Source organism: Lottia gigantea (assembly GCF_000327385.1).
Source record: "Lottia gigantea unplaced genomic scaffold LOTGIsca_101, whole genome shotgun sequence".
NCBI lineage: Eukaryota > Metazoa > Mollusca > Gastropoda > Lottiidae > Lottia > Lottia gigantea.
Window position 1 is genome coordinate 659628 of NW_008706772.1, and position 12541 is coordinate 672168.

A 12541-nucleotide genomic window follows, 5' to 3' on the forward strand; every position below is an offset into this window, starting at 1 on the left:
GTAAACACTTAATCATATATCTTTTTCCATGGACTGGCATAGTAAATCGACGTTGTTTATCCCTGAGGTGGAAGGGATTTAGCGTGATTAGCATACATACATACAATGAAATCATATTCCATGCCTGGGCTAGCTCATCTGGAATGATTCAAGACATAAACATTCAAAGTTATGATCTTTTTATTACAGCAAATTATACAGTGATACTATCATATTCTGGTCCAGCAGTATTGGATTCAATGATAACTTTTCAAGCACGTCTTTATGATCGTTTTGGGCATTATGAACAGTCCAAAAAATTCCACTACACTTGGTCAAACACAGCTAATCAATCGTATGAAGAAACCTGGGGTGATTACCAATCATCTTTATATAAAGTCTTTCCCAGTGATATGATAGAAAGAGGACAATATTTAGTCACAGTTTCTGTTACTGGTGTAGGAAAGCATATGTTAGCATTTGCCAGCCTTCCTTTTATTTTGACTGGTGAGAATTTTTTGTTGTATTATTTGTAGATCAGTGGGTTTGAAACATGTGTTAATGCTTTTCTGTTAGGTAACAAATTAACTTGAAGATGCGTTACTTTAATAATTTGGTAATAGCCCTCTTGAACGTTCGTCAAATTAACCTTCTTACCTAACCTGACAATCACTGTGTCACAAAATGCCAGTGCTGGAGAGGGTAGAAATTTGATTGGTTACAGAAGACGTCATCGAGTCAAGAAGGCTGACGTTAGACACTAACTAAAATGGCTACATTGCAAAAAAGCCAATAAAAAGAGCAAAAGTTAAGTATAATTTTAATTTTTAATTTTTAGACTATTCTCAAATTTTCCCCAACCGTTCAGAAGGAATTTTCTAAAAATTTGATTAAAATCAAACTTCATGATATTCTTTTCTTTTCAGAGAGTTTAAATGGCCAATTGAGCTTAAACCAATCACTACCATATCAAAGAAATGCATCAGTGTTTGCCACTGGTGAGAAACTGCAACTAAAGTTAAATTTAAGTGATAAATTTGATAGGCTTCTTAGTCATGAATATTTCTGGTATATAGATGGTGAATTCAAGGACTATTCAACTGTACCCAGCTATAATATGAGTTTAAGCAAACCAGGCAATCATACAGTGGAAGTTACAGTTTTTGTAACGTTTTTAGATGATTTTGGTGTAAGAAATAGAACAATACCATATGAACATTCCAATAGTAAATCATGTAGTGCTGTATCCATGTTTGATAAATGTGGAAGTTATGTGCATCATGTTCATGCGAAAGGTGAGTTCTACTTTCAATGTTTTATCAACCACATCAAATCTTGTGAGCCATTGGATAAAGGAAGATACGCATCTTTAATGTTTAGTGATTGCAGTAGCACTGGAATAGACAACAGGTTAAAGGCCCATTTTGATTCATGAATCGGTTTTTGGTGAAAACACATTTGATTTGATTCAAATTCTTAGCAATTTGATACTGTAAACAGATACAGAAACTGTAAATAGATACACAAACTGTAAATAGATACACCTAGACAATCAATATTAAGTGAAAAGAGGTTGTTGATCTCCTCTACATAAAGTCTGCATGAGCCAGCATTGTAGTATTTCTCAGGTGACCTTGACCAATTTCCAAAATTGTATTGGCAAATATAGCCATGTCATCCTACTTTAGTAACTCGACAAGGTAATAAAATCTGTGTCTATTGTAGATCCATTAAGCATTGTTCGTATTGATGGTGGAACAAGTGTTGGTGTCAATAGTTTTATAACTTTAAATATATCTTGTTTAGGGAGGTAGGTACCGGTATAGTTTATCTGTTTGTTCAGTAGACAAAACCATAAAAAGTATAATGCTGAGAAGGAGCATGCTACTGAAATTTTGTTTCTATTGCAAATGGTGATAATTTATATCTACAACATTGAATCTAAATGGATTAATTTTTATGTAAATTCCATTAAGCTGCAAGTCATTTGAAAGATTGTCAAAAACATTGTAGAATTCTATTAGGTTATTCTTCAGTATGATACACTACAATCATGGTAATGTGAATTCATTTTTTGCCAAATTTGTTGCAACTGAAGTAGACTTAAAATGAATATGTAAAATTAATTTGGATGCTTTTCTTTTCAGTTCTCCAACTGGGGTGTGTTGGAATGTGACTAAATTAAATAGAAAGAAACTGAATGAAACTTACAGTTGTGTTCCAAAAACTTTCAATAGCACAAATTGTTTTCATAGAATAAATGTAAAGCCTGAAGAAAAAGGCTGGCATGATGTACAATTATCTGTATATAATGATGTGAGCTATTTAAATGGGCATTATTTTATATTTGCTTATAATCCAGGTAAGAAAACTTGTTTTATTTGCTCTTTGTTTCAGATATCAAAATCTAATATGTAAGTTGGTTTGGAAACATCTCTACTGTTATTGAGGTATGGTGTGTGGCACACGGACATTGCAGAATATCTAGTAATTTCCCTTCCATGATTGGTTAAGTATTATTGGATTTAAATGTATTTTGTTTATATTTTCAGACAAACATAGTTCACCAATGCTTACAGTACCAATAGTGTTTAGTATATTAGTATGTATAATTGTCATTATTGGAGGAGTTTATCTATGGAAAATGAAAAAGAAACCATTTATTGAGGTGGCAGATTTTGAATTTCATCCATCAATAGCAAGAAATGAGTCTTATATCTCATTGTCTGTTGTGTTGAGCAGGATGAAAAAATATTTCAAGAAATCAGGCCGAACATTATCAGTACAAAGCTGTGATCCTCAAATACCATCTAATAGACCTGATGCTGACAGTAGTGAAACCAGTAGACTTATTTATGAAACTTTATAACCTTAATTGTGTTTGTTTGAAATTGGAAAGTTGCTTTACCAGTGCCCATTTTTTTTATACTTTCATACTATTTAGTATTTGCATATTGTAAGAATTGGTAGATAACTGTAGGATAACCAGCCATAAGGAACAACTTGTCTTTGCATTTTGTTAAAGAGAAATCAGAAATCACATGGAAATTGGAATGATACTATATGTATCTTCTTTACAAACACAGAATCTTGCTAACCCACCAAACTTCAAGTTACATAGCTTTAAACCTGAGATGCTAACTTAAAAGTATTCTACCTAAACATGAAATTTAAATTCTCAAATTTGGCAAATAAGAATATATATCCATCTTACATATCCCTGTTTAATCCGAACAACCCCATAAAAACTTAAATTTGTTCATTCACTCAGATATATATTACGTAATTTTGTAGCTGGCAGTGTCCATTAATGAGCTACTGTTAAGAAATCTTGGTTTGTTTTAACACATGTTATTTCAGCTAAGCTCAACCATCATAGCCAAGTGAAGACATCCAAAATATTTGTTAGATTTTAAGGACATTGCGATCTCATTATCTTAGCTAAAGATACCTTTAATATCTGAAAGTTGGCTCTAAGGAAAATTTGTTAACTTCGATGTGTACAACTGAAGATATTTTGCTTCTTTCTTGTGAGTTATTTCAATCATTAAATCATGAGGAAACAGCTGCATGTCTTTCGTCATGAAATGGTTCAAGTCTTGATATAAAGGCAGATATAAATAGTTTGCTTTTTTTTTAGTAATGTACGGTTACTATACTTGCTATCCACAATCTGGTAATTAGTATTTAATTAACTTCTAGGTTAATCAGTGAATAGAAAAACTTTTCTGTGCATTTTGTGTTAGAAAAAATTTGATTTCCACTTTTTTTCCTCTCACATATTAAAATATTTATCTACTACATGCGATTCATTATTGAATATTCAAAACACAAATTATTATAATAGTTTCAAAATCTTAATATATGGAAAATATTATATATGGAAGATAGTGCTATTATCTACAGATAGAGTTTATATTATTTATGTTCAAATTGTCATACCTTTCCCCTTATTTTTGCTCATTTTGTTTTCTTTAATTGGGATATTTTATAGTCCTAAATGGGAGGACTGTCCGACTTGATTTTATTATTGTTAAAATATCAAACAAATCTTATGAAATCGATTGATACACAATGATCTTTTTAATATGAGATTGCTGGGGTCAATATTCAGAACTTGATATTTATTTTAAGGTAATGAATGCACAAATAGGGTTACAGTATTGATTTATCTACAATTGTTTTGTTTTGTGAAAGTGATATATTTTTGGAATTGATAATATATTATGCAAAGATTGTTGTTTGTTTTATAATTACATGTATTAAAATAAAGACTACTACAGACAGGTTTTTCTTCTTATTGCTGTTAACATTTCAGCAATATATATATGTAATATTTCTGTGTTAAACTTGAAGATAACATTACTGTTGATCAACTAGATTTGACATGACCCCAAGCACCTAGAAAAATCTGGCAACTTCAAAATACAAATGTGATCACAGGAAAAATAATGTTTCTTTAATTATGATTTCTGAAAATAGAAAATGGCCATTGTCCGCACTAACAATCTACTAGCTTGTTGGGTACCATAACTTTGTCATTGTATGAACTTTATAAACTTGCTCAGTAACCATAGTGTTTTGATACCTACTGAATACTAAAAGCAATTATTCATCATGAGACAAGGTGATTAAGCATGCAAGATATTGCTCTTAGACCAAATGTTGTAGATGTAGTTTGAAAGGGCTGACGTGGAAAAAGTTTCGTTTTTTTTCAGACTGCTAACAATTAAGATTTGAGAGTTGCAAATCAAAGAAATTTTCCACATTGCTCATGACATGCATCTGCAATAGTAGGATTCAAAGCTCTATTTCATGTTTTTAAACTTTTAATATAATGGTAACAATTTAACAACTTTAAATTCAACCACTTACAAAAAATATCACAGAAATTACATAATATCACAGCTTCTGAATGGTTGACTTCATTCAAGTAGATGAATGATACATAATTATTGTGTTGCAAAGTAATTCAAAACATTTTCTGTATCTGCTAAATCTAATGATAAAATTCTTACTGTATATTTACTAATTGAATCTTTATTGTATTTGATCAACTGAAAAAAAAATTGAATAATTTTTACTTCTAAAACTCCTTTTAAAGCAAGTTATTTGTCATTTCATGTCAAATTATACGACTGACCTTGTTTGCACAAAATTATATAGATTAATATCTATTAACAAATGTTCAAATATCTTTACCTTAAATTTGATTTTACATCTTTCTAACAGATATTTCCATTTAATTTGAGTTAACTGATCCAAACTGACATGATTAATTTGATCAGCCTGAAATGTGTGTTAAATTTGCATATCTATGAGATTAAATAAAAATATTTCATCAAGCCGCACATTGATAATCAGCTCGTTCTTTTTGTGGAGGCCTCCATGGACAAGACGATTTTTGCTTAATCTCATTTCAAAGAAACTTGACTCTATATTCAGGAAACACATTCTTAAAAAAGGATTGATAGAAAATAGTAACATGTGGCACATGTTAAAAAATGTCAAAACTTTGAGTACTCGAACACTCTCGCTAATCCGACATTATTTTGCGATCCCAGTGTATGTCAAATTATGCAGAGTATACTGTTCTTATAATTGTAAAGAAATATTTTTAGCATTTTATATCTTTCCTAAGCTGACAGACCTAATTTCAGTGGTAAGTATCACTTCAGAGAATGAAAATGTGGTAATGTTTTCATCTGATATTCAACCACCTACATACAATTATCAAGATCACCACCATGATTATTATCAACAGTTGCTTCTGAAGTTAACTTACCGGAAACCCAAGCATATGTTCAGCTACTGTAGGTTGTAGATGTGTAAAATCTAAGGTAGCTGTATGATCAGATATAGACAAGGTAATATTATATTCTAGATTATAATTATCATTGATCATATTATTATCATCTTCACCATTACATACTGTATTCAAACATATATAATTACTTTCTTTCTTTAATACTCTTTTACATTTCTCACTGTAATAATAACACAAATTTCATGGTGACTTCATATTTGTGTAGATTAAAGGGAGATAATTTCCCCAAAAATAAAAGAAATTGCCATGAAAACTGCACAGCCTCATTGAATGGAAATATGTCCATGAAAAGGAATGGACGAAATATTCCTCATAGAATTATATAATTTTTTTGGAAAAGAAAGAAGAATGACACTCTGAAGACTAAAGGGAGATAATTTTCAAGCAAAAAATAGCTAAGAACTATATAAGATGGGGAAATTTCATTCAAAATGAATTCAATAAAGTGCATAAGCATTATCTTCTTCCTTATCATTAGTCTCCATGATTTTGCTTACAGTGATGATGAACAACATACAAATAAAATTCACATCATATTGTGCATTCATGCCACTTTTTCACTTGAATTGCAACAAACCTAAAGTTTTGTGTTACTCAGCAAGACAATATAACTGGAAAGGCCGACAAATATAAACACTAGTATATTCATATATAAAACATAACAGAACTATATTACCAAATTCTTTTAGTTATTATTTTATCTTCATTATCAATGTCCAATAATGATACAAATACAAATGCTACACCATAATCTGTCTGTTTATCATTTTCATCTTGTGCCTTCTTTTTGATTTCTTCTACAGTATAAATATCTCTAATGGAATCCACTGAAAAAAGCATTGACATTAAAAAGTAAGGAGCACTGTGGCTTGAGTCACTTGCAAAATAGGGTATGCTTATCCTTCTGCAAAACCAGACACCACTCTGCAACTGAAAATGTGAACTTGTTACCCATTTAGAGAGTCCACATAGCTAATATTTGATGTATCCATACGATTATCTATATTATACTATATGCTTAATATGAGTTTTTAACACAAAGAGGCCTAAACTTTTACATTGTAGTAGTTTACATATATGTCACAATAAATGTGTCCCATTTAATACAAATGAAGTACAATGTAACAATACATACAATCTGGATCAGGTTCACGACTGAATGAAACATTGCCTTCATTAAAACTAGTATCTTCGGTAAAACTTTTTTCAGAAGTTGCGAAACTATGTAAGCTGTAAGCTTCTTGGGTATCTTAAAACATAAATAATAGAAACAATATAAAGATGGTTAATAACATGACATAGTCTATAGTTATCATAACAGATACACAACTTGTATATGTATCCAGTTAAAGACAATTTTCGTATGCCATTTTTGAGTGTTGATTTAGATCTTGAATATATGTAAATAGTCTTCAGGAAAACTGCATGAAAATTCCTGATCCCTTCAAATATACTTCAAACTAAAAAATTCACTTCCTTTTTCTATACATTTCTTTTCTATATGTTACGAAGTATCAAGAAAAGTTGTGTCGTCAATGTATCTTTCAAATTCTGCACAGATGGATTTGAAGGCTCAAATTTCGATGGTGAGCTGTGAACACTATTACTGATTAGCTCAGCAAAAAAATTCCCATTTCTGTGACTAAAGTATGATTGGTCAAATGGTGACCTCCTTTTTATGGCATATTGGATACGTCTACATAATTCTTCTGATATTCATAAATCTCTGTGTATTTAGAAAGAAGTCAGATTGTAAGATCATTGTTAATGAAATAGCCATTACAGGAATATAAAGGACAATCAATAATATTATTAATTATATAATGAATATATAGTACCTGGATCAATAGTAAAAATAGTTTTTGAATCTGATACAGCAATCATTGATGATTTAAATTCATTATAAATTATCTTAACATCTGCAGCAAATATTACTGAAAACATGTATGTTATATGTGTATATGTAAATCATAAGATTTTAACAATCATTTGAAATAAATTACTAATTCAATCCAGAATGGTCAGCATGTACAACAGCATATCAATACTGGAATGAATTAAAGCTTCAAATTTATGTAGAGAATTGTAGAGACTTTGCAGACTAAGTGTAGAGTTGGGTTGACAATTTGTTTCTTTCTTTGTTTGCAGCTATGCTATAAAGGAGCAACTTCACATGTCAGTCCTTCCACTCCCCTAACCTCTTAATTATCTAGAGAGCACACAATTTGTATATTATATTTAATATAAGTTAGAATAAAACTATTGATATACCTGTTTGATGAGGTATCCATAATTGAGCTATATCAACATTGTTATTCCATCTGAAACAAGTGACGATAAGTTTCACAAGTTAGGCACATAATGGAAAGGAAGGTGGGAAACACCATGTGGTGAGAAATATTAAGGGAAAGTTTGTAAGCACAATAAAATCTACTCTTTTATGAGTTTTAGTTGACACTTTCAGTGGAAATCAGGTTGAATGTACTATCTTGACATAAGCATTGGATCCCTGGATTAGAGATCAATAGTCTAACTAGCTGAGCCCTATCACAAGTAAAGTAACAAGATCTAAATATTTCTAATAGTTTTTGAATGTAAACCAGAGATTTCAATCTTAGTAGTATCAAAACAGAGATTTCAATCTTAGTAGTAAAACAGAGACTTCAATCTTAGTAGTAAAACAGAGATTTCAATCTTAGTAGTAAAACAGAGATTTCAATCTTAGTAGTATTAAAACAGAGATTTCAATCTTAGTAGTATTAAAACAGAGATTTCAATCTTAGTAGTAGTAAAACAGAGATTTCAATCTTAGTACTAGTAAAACAGAGATTTCAATCTTAGTAGTGGTAAAACAGATATTTCAATCTTAGTAGTAGTAAAACAGAGATTTCAATCTTAGTAGTAGAACAGAGATTTCAATCTTAGTAGTAAAACAGAGATTTCAATCTTAGTAGTAGTAAAACAGAGATTTCAATCTTAGTACTAGTAAAACAGAGATTTCAATCTTAGTAGTATTAAAACAGAGATTTCAATCTTAGTAGTGCCACTGCCACGATTGAAACTAAATTCAATATCCAAGCATGCACCATAATTTCAATCCAATGATAGCAATTCACTGTACATGTATTTTCAATTTTTAAGGGATCTTTAACCCAATAAAACACTTTATGGTAAAATAATGGTTTTCTTTTCGTGTTGTAACCAAGAGCATATTGCATTAAAAATTAGGTGTGTGTATTAAACAACATAAAATAAGTCACAGTTTAATATATCTTTTGATATCACCAGTTTTGAATAACTTACAAATCTAAAGGAAGATTAGCACAAGTTTCATCAAACAATATCACTTCACATTTCTTTGTAGTCTTCCCTGTTTTGGTTGTTATATTTCTTACTTTTCCTAGCTGAAAACAATAAACAAGAGGCAATAATCACTGACTATTTTGTAATTAACTTATATAAATATCAATTTGTTACGTAGAATTATAAACAGTTATTAATTTTGTGGAAAGACATTTTGATATTCAACGATTTAATTGAGTTGAAAAACAAATTCTTATGTTTTTTGAACTAAAGTCACCTAATCATCCAGGCATTTATACATTGGTGAATAATTGGAACATAGTTCACAAATGTAACATGACACTGTGAAATGGGCTCAAAAATTTCTGTTAAACTTGAAGGACTCATTATATCTCTTTTACTTTTATTTTTCCCTCTTTGTGTCCTTCACAGCATTGCACGTCTTCATTAACCTACATGGTGTAGAAAAGTAGGACATAAAACTCCATACATTTCATTTCATTTATTTTCTTTTACACTTATTAGACTGTATGCATTTCCTCAACACTTACCTTTTTAACAGCAACCAATAAATTAACATGTTCTCCTTGTAAAGACATACCATTAACATTGATATCATCAAGAGTATAGTAATCATTATTAGCTTTATTAGGTATATGTTGTAATGATCTCAAATGATCAACATCCCAACCATTGTATACCTCTATACTACCATGATTTTCTGATACATTCAGCTGAAAACCACTGAAATATTAAAACAAATTGGGAACAATGAAATAAACTAAAATATTACATTTGGCTGAAATATCAATGATATTGAATATGACGAATATTTTTTGGGCTGAAATTCTCTTTAATATTGAAATATCAGAAATCAACTAAAACATAAAACCTTTCTGATTTTGCCATTTGCCATATTTCGAAATTTATTTCATCAGAAGATCAGACAAGGAAGGTTATTTTGTTGTTTCTTCAAATTATGTACAGTTTAGAAGACGATCAGATTTTTAGATATAAAAATCACAAAATTCTTTCAGACAAAGTTTTATACACACCTTGGTGTCCATGGCTTGTATTTATCATCCATTCCATTATTTTGTTTTGTTTGAACTTGGGCATTGCTGATTTGAACTGGAAGTACAAGTATACATTTACAAAACTTTTAACAGCAAAAGATAACCATTAGAAATAAATTAATTAGTTTGAGAACATTTAACTTTGCAATATTCTTTCCTGGCTTGAGGTCTTGATTTCCTCCAGATTCAAATTTGATAATTGACAAGACATGTGCAGAAAATTGTTGCAGCAAAGTCCAATATCAGCTACCTTAAGCTTTGCGTTAATTTTGTTCTTAATATAAGAGTTTGGCTAAGTCTGGGATTAAAGTTTTATTTCAAGTTATATTGAAAACATACCAACATCTCCAACTTGTGTAGATCTATTATAATTTGAAATAAAGGTATCACTACCCCACAATGTTAAATTTATAAAATCTTGTTCACTATCTCTAACAGTAAATGATAATAAATGTCTTTCAGTGCCTGAAACAAGAATCAATCACACAGTTTTACATAATATGGAAAGTGCAAGTATCACATATTCCTTACTGAAAAAAGTTATCTTAAAGGGGATAGTAAAAAGGTTTTCTGAACTTTTTATGTGTATCGGGGACATTGATAGCATCAATTCAACCATTCCAATTTGCAATAAGACAACCGAGGTTCTAAAACTAAAACTAAGTGTCTAACTACAGACGTCTAATGGAAAATTGGAATAGGGCAAATTGATGCTCTCAGTACCCCTGATACACATTAAAAATTTAGAAAACCCCTTTAATAAACATGAAATAAATTTAACGTAACATTGAAGGGATATTTGCTTTACCAGCTATTCAATTAATCCTAATTTAAATTAAATGTTCGGTACTCCAACAAGAAAATTAGTGTCCACAGACAAAATTTTTATAGTCTGAGAATTGGTCGTCTAATACTGAAAACTCTTCAGATAACTAAAATTGAGCTCTAAGAGCTCATATTAGATGACAAAAGCTCTCATGTCTTTAAGATCTTAACTCACCTTTCTTATTAATAATAGATTTGGGCCCATCTTTACAAATTATCAATCCTACAAAATTCTGCAAGAGAGTAAATGAATAAATAGATAAACATATAATAAATTACCAGAATATTAAAATTTTAGTGATGTCTATGATGATTTGTAAAGGGTGCAACATTCAATTTGAATGATAAGCTTAGAAGTATATCTGGAAGTTTTAGTTACACATACGTTAATTCAAAGTACCGGTACCGAATTATAGAAGGTTTTTTTTTGTAACATTTCAAGGTAATTTGTTCTGTGATACCGGGTATTGTTTCTTCTCAGCTAGAGCAAAAATATTAGTCTGAAAGTCATTTTGATGTCTGCTAACTTAATCAAAAAACCTAAAAACAAGGCAGATTTTTAAATTACTCTTTGAAAATAACTTAAACTATCAAGCTTACTATATAGGAATGTCCAGAAGTAATATCTTGTATCTTAATTTCTGATGAACTACTGGATGGAGTATTTGTGGGTTGTCTTGTCTTCTGATTAGCTTGCATATTCAAATTTAATTTTGGAACAGTTTGAAAATCTGTAAAATCATGATTCCATGACATTTTGTCCATTCACCAGCAGCAATCTGAAATATACATACAATAAACACAGTAATGATGTAGAGGGCGTTGGGTGTTTGAAAAGTAATTAATCAACGATAAAAAGCCTATGGCTGCAAATCTCTTTGAAGATGCAAGTTGATTCAAATTTATTTTGTGGAAAATTGTTAGGTTCCAAAATCAATTTCAGAGGCCTCAAATACAGAGTCAAAATTGAGGCTTATATAAGCTAGTACTTTAATTAGGCCTAACTGCCAAAGCCAAAAGACGGGGCAGTAAAAGGCGCAAGGTTGTTAGCCTATTCATTCAATCGTATCCGCAAAACCTAGTAACTAAGTTCCGCTCAATAATTCTGCTCTGTGCTGCTTACAGTGCTCAGCTTGTGTTGTAGGCCCTACTGTAAGATAGGCTACATAATAGGCCTAGTGTGAACAAACCCTTTTAGTGGGCTATCATGAACAATTCTATGGATAGGCTAGGCCTGTCAGGTCTAGGCCTATTTGATTTTTTCCATAGATAACTCAGCAACTTTGGATAGGCGTAGATTCCAGCTACTATCACTGTTTTTTTTTAAATTTTGCTAATGGATTGCAATGGATTCTTCCATAGAACTGTATACTAAATACTTATTAAACAACGAAAGATTTAGCAGACGACGCACCTGTCAATTCCACAAAGTTTTGGATTTGAAAAATTTCAGAAAAACGAAATATTTTGTTTACGTACTGCAAAGAAAATAGCATTTTGTGTTTGCACCGAAGATACCACGAGGTGCACC

General features: G+C 30.6%; 2 protein-coding genes across 2 annotated transcripts in view; one reads left to right on the forward strand and one right to left on the reverse strand.

Moving 5' to 3' along the window:
- Positions 1 to 2848, forward strand: part of LOTGIDRAFT_237291 (hypothetical protein) — a gene marked incomplete at its 3' end in the record, with an annotated part of 5253 nt that extends 2405 nt beyond the window's left edge. Inside the window, exons 2-6 of the mRNA XM_009046442.1 lie at positions 190 to 486; positions 906 to 1274; positions 1705 to 1789; positions 2127 to 2341; positions 2532 to 2848. Coding sequence (XP_009044690.1) covers positions 190 to 486; positions 906 to 1274; positions 1705 to 1789; positions 2127 to 2341; positions 2532 to 2848 — 1283 coding nt within the window. The remainder of the gene's footprint in view (positions 1 to 189; positions 487 to 905; positions 1275 to 1704; positions 1790 to 2126; positions 2342 to 2531) is intronic.
- Positions 2849 to 4793: 1945 nt separating this feature from the next.
- On the reverse strand, positions 4794 to 12388 carry LOTGIDRAFT_204952 (hypothetical protein). Its single transcript, XM_009046443.1, has 14 exons — positions 12201 to 12388; positions 11611 to 11789; positions 11186 to 11243; positions 10525 to 10650; positions 10165 to 10240; positions 9661 to 9853; positions 9110 to 9210; positions 8078 to 8127; positions 7645 to 7740; positions 6942 to 7055; positions 6483 to 6633; positions 5765 to 5966; positions 5182 to 5268; positions 4794 to 5036 (listed from the first exon to the last, which is right to left on the reverse strand). Exons 2-14 carry the CDS (start codon positions 11773 to 11775, stop codon positions 4932 to 4934), a joined length of 1524 nt encoding a protein of 507 aa, XP_009044691.1. The 5' UTR covers positions 11776 to 11789; positions 12201 to 12388; the 3' UTR covers positions 4794 to 4931.
- Between the last annotated feature and the right edge of the window lie 153 nt (positions 12389 to 12541).

Bases quoted from the DNA above. Each gene is read 5' to 3' on its own strand.
- LOTGIDRAFT_204952 (XM_009046443.1), bottom strand. From the start codon at position 11,775: ATGGACAAAATGTCATGGAATCATGATTTTACAGATTTTCAAACTGTT. The intron at 11,244-11,610 runs GTAAGCTTGATA...ACTCTCTTGCAG, and splicing joins CTTCTGGACATTCCTATATA to AATTTTGTAGGATTGATAAT. The intron at 10,651-11,185 runs GTGAGTTAAGAT...TTCTTGTTTCAG, and splicing joins ATCTATTATTAATAAGAAAG to GCACTGAAAGACATTTATTA.